This window comes from Artemia sp. Qi Xiang Cuo, chromosome 1, assembly GCF_049724085.1.
Source record: "Artemia sp. Qi Xiang Cuo chromosome 1, ASM4972408v1, whole genome shotgun sequence".
Taxonomy (NCBI): Eukaryota; Metazoa; Arthropoda; class Branchiopoda; order Anostraca; family Artemiidae; genus Artemia; species Artemia sp. Qi Xiang Cuo.
The window spans coordinates 77,804,746-77,825,148 of record NC_142794.1 but is presented as its reverse complement, the minus strand read 5'-3'; the positions used below and the strand labels follow the sequence as shown (position 1 = coordinate 77,825,148).

Here is a 20,403-nt window from a genome sequence, read left to right as displayed (position 1 = left end):
ATTGGTTGAGAAGGGGGATGTATCCGACTCGCTGATTGGCTGAGAAGGAAACACATGATCTAACTGTTTCTGGGAAAGTCGTAACATTTGGCTCGAGAGCAACAACAACAAATACTATTTCTGGACACCATGACATTCGCCTCGAGCATGTACATGACCAAAACAACAACAAATACTATTTCTGGATCATAACATTCGCTGAGAGCAACAACAACAAATACTATTTCTGGACACCATGACATTCGCGATCGATTACGCAATCAAGTTCTCGGAAATTCACTTCCCCCTCGAGCCCTAGATCAATAACATTGTTCCCGTTAGAATTCAATGCACATGTGCAACCTTCGCCCCGGAGCTATTACACATAGAAACATCAAATAAATCGACCTTGGAAAAAGAGGTCATTGACCCCATTACGCAATCATTCTCCCTAGGGAGGCTATGCCCATATATGGAGTCCCGTCCGTATTCTATGCCCATATAAGGAGTCCCGTCTGCGCTGGTACCCCTTCCTCTACTTCTATCCATGAAGGAAGTTTTCATGGGGGAAGAGACATTGCTATGAAGGAGGTGCCAGATTTCTCATCATTATTAAATAAAAAGATCAGAAATTAGATTTAAAAAAAACAAGTTTTTCAACTGAAAGTAAGGAGCAACATCAAAACTTCGAACGAACAGAAAATATTACGTATATGATTGGGTTCCAAAATCAAAAACTGCATTAATTAAAAAACATTCACAAATTAAATAAAAAAAACAAGTTTTTTTAACTGAAAGTAAGGAACGACGTTAAAACTTAAAACGAGCAAAAATTATTCCGTATATGAAAGGGGCTGTCCCCTCCTAACGCCTCGCTCTTTACGCTAAAGTTTGACTTTTTCTAACAACTCTGTTTTTTAAAACAGTAAAAAACTTTAACGTAAAGAGCGAGGCGTTGAGGAGGGGACAGCCCTTTTCATATACGGAATAATATCTGTTCGTTTTAAGTTTTAACTTCGTTCCTTACTTTCAGTTAAAAAAAACTTGTTTTTTTTATTTAATAGCTCCAGTACATCAAATCATACAAAAACTAAACTTATCGCTTGCTTGCTTAGCTTTCCACAACAATCTTCCTCTTCAACTGCTAACCTATTATAGAGCCTTTATAATCCCTAAATGTGTTTCTAGTGCTGCCCAGCAAACTCCCATTTACAAATCTATTATTCAATGGAACAAAATACCCTCCAATGTTGAGCTAGCCACAAGTTTTCGCACGCTGTACAATAATGTAATAAAACTTGACAATATAATTTAATCTTTCAACTCTTAACCAATTTGCTTTAATTACCCATGTTTTTTTTTTCAGTGTCACTATTTTTTTTTTTTGTCATGGTCATTAGCAAGTTCTCGTCTAGGATTTTTATTTTTATTGATGTTATGTTTTTTTTTAAAATCAATTGAATTATATTAAATTGAACTGAAAACAATGGGCAATTTATGTAACTTAGAAACCTTTCCCCAGGGGCTGTGGGAGGTTTGTGATATCCTTAAAGTTATGGATGTTCAGCCTTTTAACTATCTTAAACAAAATGGCTATCTCAAAATTTTGAGAAAACAAGGGGCGTGTGAGGGGGCCTATTTGTCCCCCCCGCCAATTTTTGAAGTCACTTAAAAAAGGGCACTCAAATTTTTAATTTCCTTTCGAATGAGCCCTCTCACGATATTCTAGGATCACTGTGTCTATACGCTCACCCGTGGAAAAAAAAATAAATACTCATCTTTCTTCTGGCAAAAACTACAAAATTCCACATTTTCTCAGACAGGCGCTTGAAGCCTCTACAGTAGGGTTCTATGATATGCTGAATATGATGGTGAGATATTCATTAAGATTTTATGACTTTTAGGGAGTGTTTCCTCCTTTTTTCAGAAATCAGGCAAATTTTCTTCCGTTCGTTACTTTTGACAAGTCGCACAAAACTAGTTGAAACTTATATATATGCAATAAGTATAAACATCCAATTCTTTTGATACGTCTATTGGTTTTGAAATTCTTTTTTTTTAAGTTTCGGTTACTATTGAGCCGGAGGGTTCGTTACTTACAGTTCGTTGCCACGAACTGTTTGACAAGGTCCTAGTTTGATTTTTGCTGTTACAGTCTTGACATGCTGTTTGTTTGCTGAAATATAAGAAAGGTGGGACAAAGTAATAAAATGATGTACCAAAAAGTGGGTTTAATTTCTCAAATATGAATGTGTATTGGTTTTTCTTTGTTTTTGAATGAATATGATTTGAAACTTAAAGCGAACAAATTTGAAACTTAAAGTTAACAAAATTATTGCATTACAGTTTATTTTAGGATCCCCCAACCGCTGCCCTCTTTTCTTCAAATGCATCTGATTGAAATTGTGAGATAACCATTGTGTTCAAAATATTCCAAAGAGCACACAGCGATGTATCTAGGGTTGACACAACCGCCAGAGCCCAGGGGCAAGGTTTGTAAGTTTGCCCAAAGGTCATATATGGTTTTTGTGGAATGGGTGGTCGTATAAACTTTGGACGGGGCTCTGGAAATTGAAAGTTCTAGTGCCCTTTTTAAGAGTCAAAAGTGATTGGAGGGTAATCAGCCCCCCCCTACGTCAATCATTTCCCAAAACACATCCAATCGAAACTTTAAGACATTTATTTTATTCAGCGTTATTGAAAAGTCCAGTAATTATGCCTTTGAATATGTCATCCCCCCACAGTCCTCAGGACAAGGGCAGTAAGCTAGGCAATTTGTTCATTGTTCACATACGTTATTTGTTATCGAAAAAGGTGGGCATGTTTGACCTTTACTTTCCAAAAAGACGAAGGGCATTCAGGTGAGCCTTTCAGAGAATGTTGATGGGAGTGTGGAACTAACTCAAAGCACGTTATGTCCATACGGGTTGTCAAAAGGGCGTAACTTAGGAATGAATGAGTATATTAATTTGGAACTTACAGGAAATGATATGAGAGATGATCATTTGACCAAAAAGGTAATATTTGCACTCTACTACTACTACTACTGCTACAGCTACCACAACTATTACTGTTGCAACTACTACCAGTAAAACTACTGCTTCTGTAGCGAGTACTACCAAGGATCTGTGGCTTACCGTATCAAGATGAAACTTCTGTGGCATCATGAGTGGAATGTGCAACTGATCGAAAACCAACATGGACCTGCTACTACTGATGTTAATACTGCTGCTCCTACTGTTATTACTACTATTAATTCAACACTATTACTGCTACTACTGCTCCTACTACTACCACCCCTACTACGATACTACTACAGTCAAGGCTGTGCGTATGAAGGTGAAAATTTGACAGAATATTAAGAGGGAGGTTGAAATAAACCAAAACACACAATGTGCATGTATATTGTCAAATGAGCGAATCGCAAGTCTGTATTTGGGTAGTAATTTGGAACTTTCAGAAAATGCTTAAAGAGGAAGATTAATTGAGAAAAAGGTATTATGTTCATGCTACTACTAACGCTAATACCAACGCTACTTTTAATGTTGCGACTACTAATGTCACTAAATTACTCCAATTACTGCTTCAATTACAATTAATTGTAAGGCTAAGAGTATTAAGAATAGAAGGGGGTCAAAAGGCACATTAGCTATATTTTTGGAACGGCTTACCGTATTAAGCTGAAATTTCCGGGGTATCATAAGGGGGTTGTTCAACTGACCAAAAGGCAACATGTACATGCTAACACTGTTATTAACACTGATACTACTACTATTACTTCTACAACTAATACAGCACTACTTCTGCGTCTCCTACTACCACCACTACTACTATGATACTAGCACTATTATGACTAATTCTATGAAGGTGAATATGTGAGAGAAAGACTTCTTGTCACGTTCAAAGAGCTGGCAGAGTCTTATCCAGAAATATGGAAGTACTTCGATGATCCATCATTAACTGAAATTTACCACAAGGACTCCTCAAGCAACGCGTATGGTATCATCGAAGAAGGCTGCCAGTAACGACATGGTAGGGAATATGGACAAATCCGGTGTAATTCCAATTTATTTCTTAAGGACCGAACCAACCTATCATCCTCCTCTACAACCACAGCAGATGGTGACCATAATTAAGCTGCTAGGCGTCCATATTTCGTTAGATATGAAGTGGGACTAAGAAGTAGGAAGCAGAGTTAAACATTGAAATATGGGTATTTCAGCTATGAAGTTGCTATCTTTTTAAGGTGTTCTTGTTGAGCATCTTCTGAGGTTCTATCTTTCTTTCATTAGACCTATCTTAGAATATTGTCATCAAGTATGGCATTTCTCCTTTACTCATGACCAGTCAGAGACATTAGAGTGAGCTCAGTACCGTGCCCTGATTGTGGTGTGTAAATCTCCTAAAGTACCCTAGATATCGCTCCTCCAAGTATTTAAACTTGTCACCCTTGAAAAAACAAGGCAACAACTTAGTCTCAAGTTGGGAAAGGGTATCTTGAAAAATCTCAACCTCCGCGATATACTTCCTCCGGATTTTTCTCCTTGTTGACAAAGGTTGCAAAGGTCTGTTACTCTCCAGAAAAAAGAAGAAGAAAAATGCCCTTGCCCTCCTTCCTATAATTTAGTGAATTGTCACCACAGGGACCTAGTAGGTTGTATTAATATAAACTCAAGCTTTAATTTTCTTCACTAGGCCAAAAAACGAAAAGAATATATATTCAGCTAAATCTAGAAAAAATGCACTAAGTGGTTTTTTCTTTTGCGAATCAGGATATGGGATGAGGGGTTGCATTTGGAAAAAAAGTTAGAAAGTAGGGGATGGGGGATCTTAGGAATTTGGGTATTGAAAGTTGGGTTGTCTAGGAATTTTCACCAGCCCTTTAGGGATTTAAAAAAAATAGGAAGCGGAAACACTGAGTCTATTTTCTGCTATGACTTGTGAACTAAATGGAAGTTCTTTTTGATACTACGAGAGATATTTTACTTAACCTAATTTTGAAGGGAATATTATCCAGAGTTAGTTGGTTCATCCTCAGGTTGTAGTCTCCTGGCTTGGTAATGGAAATTCTAGAGACAGGGAGCATCAGAGTATGAGGCTTTGACGCCATAAAATATTTTGATCATTTACAGATAATAATTTAGACTAAAACAATAATCCTTAGCTATTTTGAAATTGAAAAGGGGAATGTAAGCTACCTTTACCAGTTTCCACACACACACACACACATACACCTATCCAATGCAAAGTCAAATTCACCTTCATCCCAAGCTTGACATGGTTTTAAAACATTATACCGTAGGTTCTTTTCAAAGAAGTAATACGAAATATTCACTCGCATGGTATCTCTACTAGATGCAGATTCAGGAAGTGTTAACTTAAAAAAAGAGAAGGGTTCTGAAATGTCGTCTAGCAAGACATAGCTACGAAGCATTTGCAAAGAAGAAAAATATTGTCGATTTGTCGAGAAAGAAGAAAAATATTGTCGAGCTGTTACTATATAGGTATAAACATCATTTGCAGCATAGGCTACCATAACAAAGCATTAAGTCAAAAAATATATTTACCTGGAAGGATCATCCTTCCATACAGAGTTTTGAAGATTATACAACACTTAAATAGCAGGACCTCCCTTTACTACTTGATTTCAGTTGAGCTTTTAAAAAAAATAAATTCTTTTATCTAGTTGTGAATAATTAGAACCACCCAAACAGTTTCACAGAAACCATCAACATGCGGCTGAAAATCCTCTCTTGAAATATCCAGTTGTTCAAAAGCCGAAACTAAACTACTACCACTAACAATTCACTGCAGCACCTAGCTGCCTGAGGCCAACGCAGCTACACACACTACTCCTCCATCCCAATGTATTCAAAACCTCTCTCTTTACATCCTCCAAGGAAGTTCCAGTTTCCATTAAATCTTACCTATTGACTTCCTCCCACCTCAGTCGGGGCCAAACTAATTTTTGTTTGGCCCTAGAAGACTAGCTGACATGGTGGTTATTTGGCAATCTGTCATCCTGCATCTGCAGAACGTTTCATAGCCATATCAACCTTTTACTCGTTACAGCCTAGAAAGTGTGATTGCACTTTCACAAATCCTTCTCTGTCTGTGACAGAGATGGATTTGTGACTGCATGACTGCGACTACTTACAACTGTAATTGCGACTGTTTGCGACTACGTATGTGACAACTTGTGACTGCAAGTTATAATACTTGCAACAATGACCACTACTGTTAGTACTGCTACTATTGTGGCAATTGCGACTATGACTGCAAATACTACTGCTAATTCCAATATTACATATAGAATTATTGAACCGAATCAAAAGACTTTACGTTCATTCTGTTCCTCAAATTAGTCTAAAGCGCAGAGAGACAAATCTGTGGATTTTAAACATCTTCGCAAGAGAAACTAGTGCTCACCATTAATAAGGGGTATAAGTGAGAAGAAAGTATGTTTGCTCTTAAACCCACTTAATTTATTTTTTTTGTAGAAGTCCCCTAAACTTGGTGGGTCCCCTAATTTTAAAACCAGCCGTCATGTGCAATGTTTAATATAAAATTTTGAAGGCTGTGATTTTTCGCGTGGTATGGATGAAGTCTGCCACGAGTGATAGAACAAGATCTGCTCCAAGATATACATTAGGCAGTAAAAGAACTTCCACCATCCCCAGAGTAAAATCACGTACTATGTGTTTGGTAATAGCTAAATACTGGCAGCTATTTAAGGATTTTAAAATGACCATGAAATGCGGGGACCATGTTCGCCAATCAAACAGTTCGTGGTAACGAACTGTAAGAAAGGAGCGACCCGGCTCAATGGTAACCAAAATCTCTAGAAAACGGGTTTTTGATACCAATAGAACCATCAAAAGAATTAGATTTCAATTTTGAATTCAAATATATAACTTTCATCAAGTTTAGTCCCACACATCAAAAGTTACGCGCCTGAGAAAATTTGCCTGATTTTCGAAAAAAGGGGAAAACATCCCTTAAAAGTTATAGAACCTTAATGAAAATCACACCATCAGATTCAGTTCATCAGAGAACCCTACTGTAAAGGTTTCAAGCTCTTATTAACAAAAATGGGGAATTTTGCATTTTTTGCCAGAAGAAAGATCATGGATGCGTGTTTATTTGTTTGTTTTATTTTTTTTGTTTTTTTCCTCAGGGGTGATTGTATTAACCCAGTGGTCCTAGAATATCGTGGGAGGACTCATTGGAACGGAAATTAAAAGTTCTAGTGCCCTTTTTAAGTAACCAAAAAATGAAGGGCAACAGGGCCCCCTCCTACGCTCATTTTTTTCCCAAAGTCACCTGATCAAAATTTTCAGATAGGCATTTTGTTCAGCATGGTTGAAAATATGATAACTATGTCCTTTAGGATGACTTAATCCCTCGAAGTCCCCAGGGGGAGGGCTGAAAGCTATGAACTTTACCCAATATTAACATATAGTATTGGTTATTAGGAAGTATACAGACGTTTTCAGGGGTGATTTTTTCTGGTAGTAGCGGGGTGGGTGGGTCGGGTGTTATATGGGAAGATCTTTCCATGAAGGAAGTTTTCATGGGGGGAGGGACATTGCTATGAGGAGGGCGCCGGATTTCCCAGCATTATTTAAAAAAAAGATCAGAAATTAAATACAAAAAAAAACAAGTTTTCCAACTGAAAATAAGGAGTAACATCAAAACTTAAACCGAACAGAAAATATTACGTGTATGATTGGGTTCATTCCCTAGTCAATACCTCGCTCTTTAAGCCAAAGATTTTTTAGTACTTTCATAAGAGCTATTTATTCTAAATAACGGCCTTTGTGATTAAGGGTTCATTTTCAAAGAATTGGAACAAAATTCGAACTGTAGCGTAAAGAGCGAGGTATTGACTAGGGAGCGAACCCCCTGATATACTTATTGAAAATATATGAATATAGAAGTTCGTTACGTAAGTTAATTCGTAAGTTACGTATATTTACTACTAATAAAAACGTTCGTAAATAAAATTAAACAAGTTTCGAGAAATCCATTTAGCCAAATAAAAGTAAAATTAATATGCAAATTTTGTTTTGATTATTCATGTACGGTGAGCCAAAATCAAAACCTGCATTATTTCCAAAACGTTCAAAAATTAAATAAAAAAACTAGTTTTTTTTAACTGAAAGTAAGGAACGACGTTAAAACTTAAAACAAAGAGAAATTATTCCGTATATGAAAGGGGCTGTCCCCTCCTCAACGCCTCACTCTTTACGCTAAAGTTTGACTTTCTCACATTTCTTTTTTTTTTTAACAATGAAAAACATTAGCGTAAAGAGCGAGGCGTTGAGGAGCCCCTTTCATATACGGAATAATTTCTGTTCGTTTTAAGTTTTAACGTCGTTCCTTACTTTCAGTTAAAAAAAACTTGTTTTTTTTATTTAATATGAGAAAGAAACTATCACCCATGCTTTATTTTGAGTCCGAATTAACGACGATAGTACTTTCACAGAAATTCATTGACTATATTTGTGTTTGTAATTTCTTACAATTATTGAGCATAATAAAAGTCAAGATTCTTTATACTTTTTTCAATAGTTAAAAATTCCCAGCAATGCAAAATAAAACAGTATGCGAGAATCATACTAAACGAATAAAGCAATTGCCAGGAAGCAAAAATTGAAGATATGATTACATGAAACAATGGGGAATATAATATGAATATGAATAAAAATATGAATAAGACAGTAAGGAAAAAGGAATATTGACAAAAACATGATTATAGTTAACGTAAAATGAAGTGACTAGGAATATGACCTAATAGAGAAACACATGTGATATAATATGAATATGAATAAAAATGTGAACAAGACAGTAAGGAAAAAGGAATATTGACAAAAACATGATTATAGTTAACGTAAAATGAAGTGACTAGGAATATGACCTAATAGAGAAACACATGTGATATAATATGAATATGAATAAAAATGTGAACAAGACAGTAAGGAAAAATCAATAGTGACAAAAACATGGTTATATTGAACATAAAATGTAGAGAATAGAAATATTAACTAGTAGAGAAACACATGCGATGTTAACATAAACATTAATGTTTGTAAACATATATCTTAGCTGTTACAGTTTCTTGCATTCCTTATAAATAAAAATTGTGGATATTACTTGATGCAAGTTTTAGTTAGTAAGACAAACATACTTTATTAAACTTTGAAAAGTCATTTTTCTTTTGTTTTGGTCTTGAAAAGGGAGCATTTGACAAAATGATACAGATTTTCCCTTACATTTTACTACAAAAGACATTTTGGAAATATGAAATAGTTCTCTGAGGACCTGAACGGCGGTAACCCCAATTAAACCTCGTTAAAATTAGAATAACAGAGACGAGGAACGTATTGCTAAATAACTGGAAAATCCCATGTTATGGGACACCTCTACCCCATGTTATGTGCAAGAGTCACGAATCGGCGTAAGTGACATTTTTAAATTAACTTTTCAGATGGTACCATGTAATCTCTTTCGGCACAATTTTGTTCGGAAAAGCATCTTGTTTTACCATTTTGGTCACAAATAATATGTCATTTTCAATTGTTGTCTATTTATCTTTTTCAGCAAATTTGTTCTTATATCTATGTCTTGTTTATCTTCTCTGTTGATGATTGTAACTCTTCTTCTTTCAGTCAATACTAAAATGCTGATATGGAAGGGTACATTACCACAAAACTGATACTTTTCTGATTTAAGCAAGGTCTGACCTGCATACCTTGCTTCTAAGAAGTTCTTAGTAAGGGGGTGGATATGTGTAGCTTGTTCTCAGTTCGTTGATATTTCAAGTCAGGATGTATCTCGTTTTTGAGCTGGGATAGGATTTATATCATTTTATTACCGTTTTGCCTAAATTAGGCGCCTTGAGCATACACTATTCTTGCATATAGGGAGGACCTAACTTTTCTTACCATTAACTAAAAAAAAACTTTTCGAAAAAATAAGTTTTTCAAAGAAAAGTAAAGGCCATTTTAAACTTAGCTCAGCAGATACAAATACCTTTTAAAATTCAAACTCAAAACGACCAGAAATTACTATTAAAGAATAAATGAAATCCAAAACGAACAGAAATTAAATAAACAATCATAGCAAAAAAGCATGCAACAATTTATGATATAAATGAATTAATAAATCTAAAAGCAAGTAATGCTTCAATTGGATATGAAAATCAAGCTGAGAACGAAACAAATATTTTCCAATTGAAGTTTAAATGAAACTTAAAAGTAACAGAAAGCAAACAAACAGTTAATGCGAATAACTATACTTTAGATATTAATGTAAATTAATAAATAAATCTTAAAACGAGTGAAACTTAAATTGAATATGCAAATTAAGCTTGAGACAAATAAAAATCACCACAAACAAGAGTTTGGGTATGACATCCTTCTCTTACTGTAAAAGTTTAAAACCTACTGCGTCATTGGCGCTTTACTGAATTAAATAAAAAAAAACAAGTTCTTCAAACTGAAAGTAAGGAGCGACATTAGAACTTAACACGAACAGAAATTATTCCGTATATGAAAGGGGCTGTCCCCTCCTCAACGCCTCGCTCTTTACGCTAAAGTTTTTTATTGTTTAAAAGAATTAAGTTGTGAGACAGAGTCAAACTTTAGCGTAAAGAGTGAGGCGTTGAGGAGGGGACAGCCCCTTTCATATACGGAATAATTTCTGTTCATTTTATGTTTTAATGTCGCTCCTTGCTTTCAGTTTAAAAAACTTTTTTTTTTATTTAATTTCTGCTTGTTTTTTAAATAATGCTTGGAAATCCGGCGCCCCCTTCATAGAAATGTCCCTTACCATGAAAACTTTCTTCATGAACAGATCCTCCAACATAACCCCCGACCCACCCTTCCCTCCCACAACCAGAAAAAAAACCTCCTGAAAACTTCTGTATACTTCCCAATAACCAATACTATATGTCAACATTGGGTAAAGTTCATAACTTTTAGCCCTCCCCCTGGGGACTTCGGGGGATTAAGTCATCCTAAAAGACATATTTATCATATTTTCGACCATGCTGAACAAAATGGCTATCTCAAAATGTTGATCGGGTGACTTTGGGAAAAAATAAGCGTGGGAGGGGGCCTAGTTGTCCTACATTTTTTTGTCACTTAAAAAGAGCACTAGAAATTTTAATGTCCGTTCCACTAAGCCCTCCCACGATACTCTGGAAGAATTGGGTCGATACAATCACCCCTGGGGAAAAAAAAACAAACAAAAAAACAAATAAACACGCACCCGTTACCTTTCTTCTTGCAAAAATGTAAAATTCCAAATTTTTTCAGTTAGGAGCTTGAGACCTCTACAGTAGGGTTCTCTGATACGCTGAATATGATGGTGTTATTTTCATTAAGGTTCTATAACTTTTAGGGGGTCTTTCCTCCTACTTCTGAAAATAAGCCAAATATTCTCACGCACGTAAATATTGACTGGTAGTACCAAACTTGATGAGAATTCTACATTTGAAATCAGTATTACATCCTGATTCTTTTGATATATCTTTTGGTATAAGAAACCCGTTTTCTAGAGTTTCGGTTACCATTGAGCCGGGTCGCTCCTTACTTACAGTTCGTTACCACGAACTGTTTGAAACCAATTTTGTGACAAATATTTTCTTTTGTACTTATCTCTGAAAATAAAAATTTAAATTATAGTAACATTTTTAACTGATGTACTTTCAGCAATTATTATCATTATACATCAAATATTCAGTTGAATTTATTAGCTCTTTTTAAAGTTGTTAAAGACGAATATAGTTTCACTACGAAAAAGTGATTGGATACTGCCTCCTTTCCTAACTGTAAATAAAAACCAAAAGCCTACTGCGTCATTGGCGCTTAACTGAAAACGGATTATATTACAAATACTTTCTTTTTCAGTTCTTACAGCATTGAAAATAAAAATACAATTACAGTGAAATAGATCGTTGAACTAATGGATGTTTCAACAATCTATATACTTATGTATCAAATGTTCTATTTGATGTTGTTTATACTTTCCGAGAATTTTCACGACTCATTCATTTTTCAATAAAGTGCCAATGACACAGTAGGTTTTAGACTTTTATAGTGAGAGATGGAGGTCATACCCAAACTCTTGTTTGTGGTGATTTTTGTTTGTTTCAAGCTTGATTCGTATATTCAATTTAAGTTTTACTCGTTTTAAGATTTGTTTATTAATTTACATTAATTTCGATTGTATATTTGTTTGCATTGATTGCTTATTTAATTTCTGTTCGTTTTCAGTTTCATTTGTACTTCAATAGCAAAATATTTTTGTTCGTCTTAAGCTTGATTTTCATATTTCTAGCACTACTCGCTTGAAGATCTATTTATTCATTTATATCATTACTTGTTGTATGTTTTTGCTATGATTGTTTATTTAATTTCTGTTTGTTTTGGGTTTCATTTATTCTTAAATAGTAATTTATGGTCGTTTTTAGTTTGAATTTTAAAAGGTATTTGTATCTGCTGAGCTTAAGTTTTAAATGGCCTTTACTTTTCTTTGAAAAACTTATTTTTTCGAAAAGTTTTTTTTAATTAATTTTTGTTCGTTTTGGATTGAAAAAAATTTCAAGTTTTTAAAAATTCCTTATTTCAAAATCAAACTTTAAAAAAATCAGATATTCCTCAAAGTATCAAAACTGATATCAAAGTAACAATATCAAAGTGAAAAAATGGGTTTGTGTCAACCTCGGAGTTTTTATTATCTGATGTTTGAACTATTTTAAAAAAAATTGCTATTTTAAAATTTTTATCGGATGGGTATGGGGAAAAAGGGCGTGGGGGACTAGCTTAAGCTTCGGTCTATTTTGACTCTTTAAAAGTAAATTAGAACTTTCTAGTTTCAATCAAATGAGCCCTCTCTGAAGTTTATATGAGTATCCGTTCTATAAAAACCATATAAATCTCCAGAGTATAACTTACAACGCCTGTGCCTGGGCCCTGGGAGGTTGTGTCGACCCTGGAGTTTCACTATCGGATGGTTGAATTATTTTTAACCAAATGGTCACCTGAAATTTTTACCGGATGGGTTTATCCATCCGATACGCCCAAAGGCATGGAGAGCGGGAGGGGCCAGTTACCCTCCGATCTTTTTCACTCTGAGAAAATGAACTACAACTTTTAATTTCCATTCAAATGAACCATCTCTGAAGTTTATACGAGTATACCTTTTATAAGAACCATATATGCCTCCAGAGCAATACTTAACAACGCCTGCCCCGGCCTTGGGGGGGTTGTGTCGACACAGGAGTTTTTCTTATCTGACCTTAGAACTATTTTTAACGAAATGGCCCTACGTCAAGGAGTTTTGTTATGTGATCTTTAAACTATTTTTAACAAAATGGCTACCTCAAATTTTTTATCAGGTGTATTTGGGGGAACAGGGCTTGGGGGGCAAGTTGCCCTCCGATCACTTTTGACTCTTAAAAAGGGCTGGATTTCAATATCCAATCAAATGAGCCCGGTCTGAAGTTTATACGAGCATCCCTTTCATACGAACAATATATGTCCAAGGGCATAACTTACAACGCCTGCCCCCGGGCCCTGGGGGGTTGTGACGACACCTGAGCTTTTGTTATCTTACTTTTAAGAAATTTTCAACTCACAGCCCCTACGAAAATTTTTATAGGAGGTTTGTAGGAATAAGAGGCATGGGGGGCTAATTATCCTTTGAACACTTTTAACTCTAAAAAACTTAGCTAAAAATGTCAATTTACACTCAACTCAGCCCTCTCTAGATTTTTTACGAGTCTCACTTCAATAAGAACCATATATCCCCCAAGGTCATAACTTACAACCCCTGCCTTCGGGTCCTGGGGGGCTTTGTTGACCCCTGACTTTTCGTTATATGGTCTTTGTTATATCAAAGTTCTCAAAGTTCTTATCTTTGTTCTCAAAGTTCTTATCTTTGAGATAGCTTTTAAAAAAGAACCTATGGCAAAGTACTTATTAGTTAGACATGAGGAACAAAGGGCGTGGAGAGTGGGAGCTAAATAGCTACCAATCTCATTTGAATCGAGAAAAGTTAACTAGGAGTTTCAATACCAAAGCAAATGAGCCAGCATTAGAGCTTATATGGGAATTCCTTCCGGAAGACCCATACATTTCTCCTAACCAAAGCCTCAACTGAGAGTCCCCGAGTCCTGGTGGGTTGTGTCAACACCGGAATTTTTATTTATATAATGTTTGAACTATTTTTAACAAAATAGCTATCTTAAAATTTTTATTGGATGCATTTGATAAAATAGGGTTTAGGGGGGGGAGCTGGTGACCCTCCAATATCTTTTGACGCTTAAAAAGTGAACTAGAACTTTCAATTTCCAATCAAATGAGCCATCTCTGAAGTTTATACGACAATGTTGTCGATACAAAACCTTATATGCCCCTAGGGCAAAACTTACAACATTTGCCCTGAGGGCTGTGGGAGAGTTGTCATCCTGAAGGATCTAATTTCCAGAACTTAAAATTACGTTTAATAAAATGGCTGTCTCAAAATTTTGATTGGATGTGTTTGGGGGAATGATGGGCGTCGGGGGAGCTAGTTGCCCTCCAATCACTTTTGACTATTAAAAAGGGCAGTAGCGCTTTGAATTTCTAATCGAATAAGCCTTTTTTGAAGTTTCTACTACAACGCCTTCTATAAAAACCTTATATGCCCCTAGGGCATAACTTAAAACCTTTGCCCTGAGGGTTGTGGGGGATTGTCCTCCTCAAAACATATTTTCTATCTAGAAATCAACTACCTTGAATAACATGGCTATCTCAAAATTTTGATTGGATGTGTTTGGGGGAATGATGGGCGTGGGGGGGCTAGTTGGCCTCCAATCACTTCCGACTATTAAAAAGGGCACTATCCCTTTGAATTTCCAATCGAATGAGCCTTTTTTGAAGTTTCTACGACAACACCTTCTATAAAAACCTAATATGCCCTCAGGGCATAACTTAAAATCCTTGCCCTGAAAGTTTTGGGGGAGTGTCCTCCTCAAAAACATATTTTCTATCTGGAAATCAACTACGCTTAACAAAATGGTCCTCTCAAAATTTTGATTGGATGTGTTTGGGGGAATGATGGGCGTGGGGGGGCTAGTTGCCCTCCAATTATTTTCGACTATTAAAACGGCACTAGAACTCTCGATTTCCAATCGAATGAGCCCCCTTTGAAGTTTCTACGACGACCCCTTCCGTATGAAGTGCCTCTGGGAAAAAAAATAATAAAACATTGGAGCCGTATGGCCTTTACTATAGGCAACGCTACAGCGTTGCCTCTGATTTGAAGTCTCTGCAGGATTCCTGTTAAAAGACATGCAACATGTTGGTATCCCTGTAGATACCGTTGTTGCTTTTATTTAGGGGCTTAATCCCCAGGAACCATTTTAGGGATGGTAGTGGCCCTTGAGAATCCCATAGATTACACCTATGACATGATTTAACTCATTTCAATTGGGCAGACCATGAAAGATCCCTGTCTGAGAAGACACAATGAGTAAACCTTGGGAATAGGTTCACTTTTCCAATAAAAACTGAGCAATATTTTCATGGTCCTGTTGTCCCCACAAAAAGCTGCTTTACATTCCCTGACTATTTTTATCCTATTTATCAATTCTAAATGTGTCAATAAACCTAGGTCAATCCAAAAAAAATTTCAATCTGCCCAACAGGTTAAATGAAGGGTAGGTTGACTTGCTTCAATAAGATAAATTAGTTATTACTCTTAATTCGACGCAAATCAGACATGACAGTATATAATATAATTATATGGACATGTTCTAATTTAGTATCTGGAAACTTGAACTCCTGAAATATGCTTCTATTGCAAATAGTCTAGTCAAATTTAAATTTCCCTCATAAAGAACCCTCATTTTGTTCACCCTAATTTGAAGAAAAATCCAACGCTGATTGTGAACCTTATCGACCATGAAAATTTTTCAGAGGGAACTGACCATGAAATTCAATTAGGAAATTCTCTGCAGTCACTACCTTTTCAGCTCATGAAGCAGAGGAATTTTAAGCTAGTAAATAGAATAAACCTTTGTAAAGTATTCATGGTAAATCTCGATCCTTATGTTGATAAAATCCAAGGGAATACAAACGAGGTAAATACAGCATTGAAAATTGTAAATAAGCCACTGGAGTCAAAATGCTAGTTAGAATGCAAAGCCGTATCAATTATGACTCTTCTCATAAAGGAACGTTTGAAAGTAAACTATGGTATAATTTAAATTTACCAGCATATATAAAATCTAGACCATAGCTTATTGTAGGTTGATGTCCCGTAGAGAACTTAAATGAAATTCCAGGAATTGTGAAATATCAATGCAAACTTGACTGATAAAATAATTTTTTGGGCTAGACGACTGTCCACTTGCAATTAGAGAGCTGGTTAAAATAACCTAACCACCTTGATTAGCACAACTAGAAGACCCACTAGCCAAGTAGACGTGTTCCTTCTCCCGACGGTACCAAGACGCAATTAAAGTTAACATAATATTACACAACCTTCAGGGTGAAAAGGAGTATATACTTGATTTTTTTGTTTCAATTGCAAGAAATTAATTTTGACACAATTTTGACTTAAGTTGAGAAGTGGTATCTGTCACAGTTGAGACATACATTTGATCCAAGCAGAGGGTAGGTGGTGATTGTCGATCATTCTAAGTGAAATGTAGGCCAACAAACTGTTTTATGTAGGCCGACAAACTATTTTAAACAAAATGTTGTGTTTGAGAATATCTTAATATCATTTGGACAGGTTTGCTCATTATGTATAATTAATACTTCAATGTTTGTTGTCTTCTTCTAATAGAAATCTCACAAAAACAACAACAATTCGCAGAAGGATGACTGAATTTAATAAGACAAAAAAATGATATTCAACCATGAATTACTAATAAATTATTTCGTAGCTTTCGATGCTTTCGCAACCCTGATGAATGCCCTGATGAGGTTAAACCATTCATAGAAGGTTAGAACTGTTCCATTACTGTGAGACAGTTCGGGGTTTCCGCTTCGTTATAAGTTCCTTACTCTGTCCCTATCCCCGACATGCCATTCCTGCTTGCGTCGCCTCATAGTGGCCTCAGGCTAAAACTTTTACTAGTTTTGCTAAGGAAAGCCGTCACTGCTAACAGCGCTGCAAGGTGACCTTGAAGAGTGGTTCCCGTCGAGGAAATAGTAGCATAGTAAACGAAGCATTATTTACATTGGATTCTGATTAATGGATAATTCTTCCAGGTTTGGTCTGTTTTGGTGGGCTTTTTTGAGCTGAAAAAGATCTTTGTAGGTACGAATATATAATAAGCCATAGGCAATAGGCTTGAGATTGTCTTTGCAGGATTTCAACTCCTGTTGATAGAAGAGTATCGCTAATTCTGACAAACCACTTCATGACCAAGATGGGTCAAGGATTGCACAAAGTCTCCATTCTGCTGGAGGTCCCAAGAACTTCTTACTGTCCGGTTCTTACGAGACTTGAGTGCTTCGTGTAGCCACGAGAAAATGTTTAGTCCCTATCCTGCACTGGTTCCAGAAACCAGTGCTCTTCCTGAGGCCAAAAACCCCAATGATTTAAAGAATATCAAAATTAAAACTCAAAATGTTTCAACGTTAAAATTCTGATGCTTTGAGCTGAACTTATTGGAGTTTTAGAAATTCATATTCTAGGATAAATTTGGTGATAAAATTTATTTCAAAGGCAGAAAAGTTTAGACATGAAAGAAATATAGAGGACAATAAATGATGTTGTTAGTGACAAAGGAAATAAGAGTAATGAAGTACCGTGCTTAATTGGTTGCAACAGTGATGATAAGAGCACAATTGTAAGTAAATTTTGTGATATTTTCTCGAATTTTGGTCCCCAGGTGCAAGCTAATGTTTATGACAGGCATCCAAAAATGCAGTGTAGTAATGCTGGTGACGAGAGAGGTGAATCTCTTGAAACAGATTTTAATTTTGTGTACAATTGTGAGTAAATTTTTAGTGAGTAAAATTGTGAAGAGACTGAAGTCAAATTTACCTCTTTTTATCACAAATATTAGAAAAAGTAATTCACACACGGCTACATGATTTGCTCTAGGTTATTGAATTACTAAATACATTCTTAGACCACACTGGCTATACATGACAAATGAAACTCAGAGAGGAGAGAAAACAAACAAAATTAAAAATAAAAACAAAAAGGGGTTTTGGATTTTTCACCCTCGTTTTTTCACCCTTTTTGATTTTATTTTTCATTTTGTTTGGTTTCTCTCCTCTCTGAGTTTCATTTGAATTACTAAATGAAACCCAATTTGGTTTTTAAAAAAGACACTCATGATTCATGCCTTGCAGCATTTAGGAAAATATATTTGCGTTGCGCTCGATAAAGAGTACTTGCCAATACATTATTCATTGATGTAAAGAAGGCATTCGACACAGTAGATTTTAATATTTTGTTTGATCGACTTAAGTATCTGGGAATTCGTGGTCATTCATTATAATGGCGTAAAAACTATCTGCTTGGAAGATCCCTGCGTGTAATCCCCAATGCTGTGGCTTCTTCTTATAATCGACTAAAATACAGAGTACCACAATGGTCAGTTTTGGGTCCCTTGCTTTATTCTGTATACGGTGATACGGTGCACTTTTATCTTCCAGACGACTATATTACAGCTTTTGCTGATAATACAGCCTTGATAGTGTGTGTTAAATCGATTGAAGAGCTTGCGTTATAATATTAATAATGATAAATTTTTTTAACCCACATCATATACACAGATAACTATTGTGGAGTATAAAAAAAGAAGAAAATACACTGCATTCATGAAACCGTAAAAAGTTTAAAGAGCAGAGTAAATAAATTAAACAAAAATAAATTCAAGACATAGAAACACAAGAAATTAAACCATATACAAAAAACGGTGGATAATACGGTTAAACAGACTAAGGATTAAAGTAGCATCATTTAAGTCAGAATTTAATGTACTATAAAAGATCACATATGCCAGGAATACTGCTAACACGGCCATTAAAAAAATTACGATATGGTCATTAAAACTAGAGTATATTATTATTAATAATAAGAAAAAAAGGAAAAAACAAGTAAAAAAGAAAAATAATTTACAATTGAAAATAGTCGGATAAGGCTATGAGGATGCTGAGAAATAAAGAGACAAGCGGTATCTGAAAGCTTTCTGTGCAGTACTTTCAATTTTTTAGTTGCATCAGGAACAAGAAATTTTTAATAACAGCCCGATTTTTTTATCCAAGGAGGAAAAAATAATGCTGACATAATTGTCAACATTACTTGATTTAGGTTTCTTAATTGCTACCACAACGGAAGAAAGAGATATGGGAATACAAAGGCGTTGAGACAGGGGAGAGGGAGGGGAATTAAAAATAGAGAAAGGGGAAGAGTATACAAAGAATACACATAGTAATTAACATTTGGCAATCTAAGAAAGAAGGCAATCTAAATCGAATCCCTTATATAAAGGTAACCAATGATCATATAATCTAGAGAAATAGATAGTGTTTTGTCCACTAAAAACTTCAACGTTTTACGTGCTGTGGTTTGTATAGTCATCCATCTGGCAGAGCCATGATCATAAGGCAGAAATGGATTTATGAAGACTGTTGTACCCACAGGAACAGAAAAAAAAGTTATCAAACGCCTTTTAGTCCTCTGATTTATCTGTTATGACCAAGAGTTTGATTCAGCTGATAAAAGAGCTTTAGCAAAGGTTTTTATCCTAGTATCGTATACCAGATAAATACATTAAATTATTAGAGCTATGTACGAGAATAACGCTGTTGCGGTTAAGGTAGGAATTGGGGTTAGTAGCTGGTTTCGTATATAATAACGAGTTAAACAGAGTTTTGTTCTATCCCTATCTATATGTATCATTTTTCTGGACGTCGGCCTAAGGAGCAGAGCAAAGTCAATGGGAGAAAACGAAATCGAAAACGAAATCAATTGGGGAAATAAAACTCTCCTGTACTTATATCTCCTGTACGTATATCTCCTGTAACTCTCCTGTACATCGGAGATGGATATATTGGCAAAACAAATAAATTTTTAGAGGTTTTGCGAGTTTAAGGTACCGGAATCAGTTTGAAAATTAATTTTAAGAAGATTAAGTCACAGAGTCTAGGAATAAGTAAACGTTAACAGGTAACTTTGACAACAAGAATATCGAAAAAGCAGACAGCATCACTTATCTAGCTAGAATTCTTAGTTATTACGGTGGGTGTAGTAAAGATGCTAAAAGTATAATAGCCCTTTCTTACAGCTGAAAAAAGTTTGGAAGAACAAGAAGATACGCCGGCAAACCAAAATTAGATTATTGGAAGCTGCAGTCATGACAATGGTCAAGTTAGTTCTAAAGCATGGATGCTCCGTAAAATTAAA

The 20,403-nt window shown here is 35.5% G+C and overlaps 1 protein-coding gene across 1 annotated transcript in view; it reads right to left on the bottom strand.

The window, feature by feature from the left end:
• Nucleotides 1-4,073: 4,073 nt before the first annotated feature.
• Nucleotides 4,074-20,403, bottom strand: part of LOC148956746 (uncharacterized) — an 85,153-nt gene continuing 68,823 nt past the window's right edge. Inside the window, exon 5 of the mRNA XM_089091880.1 lies at nucleotides 4,074-4,154. Within this exon, the coding sequence (XP_088948006.1) occupies nucleotides 4,074-4,154 (81 nt within the window). The remainder of the gene's footprint in view (nucleotides 4,155-20,403) is intronic.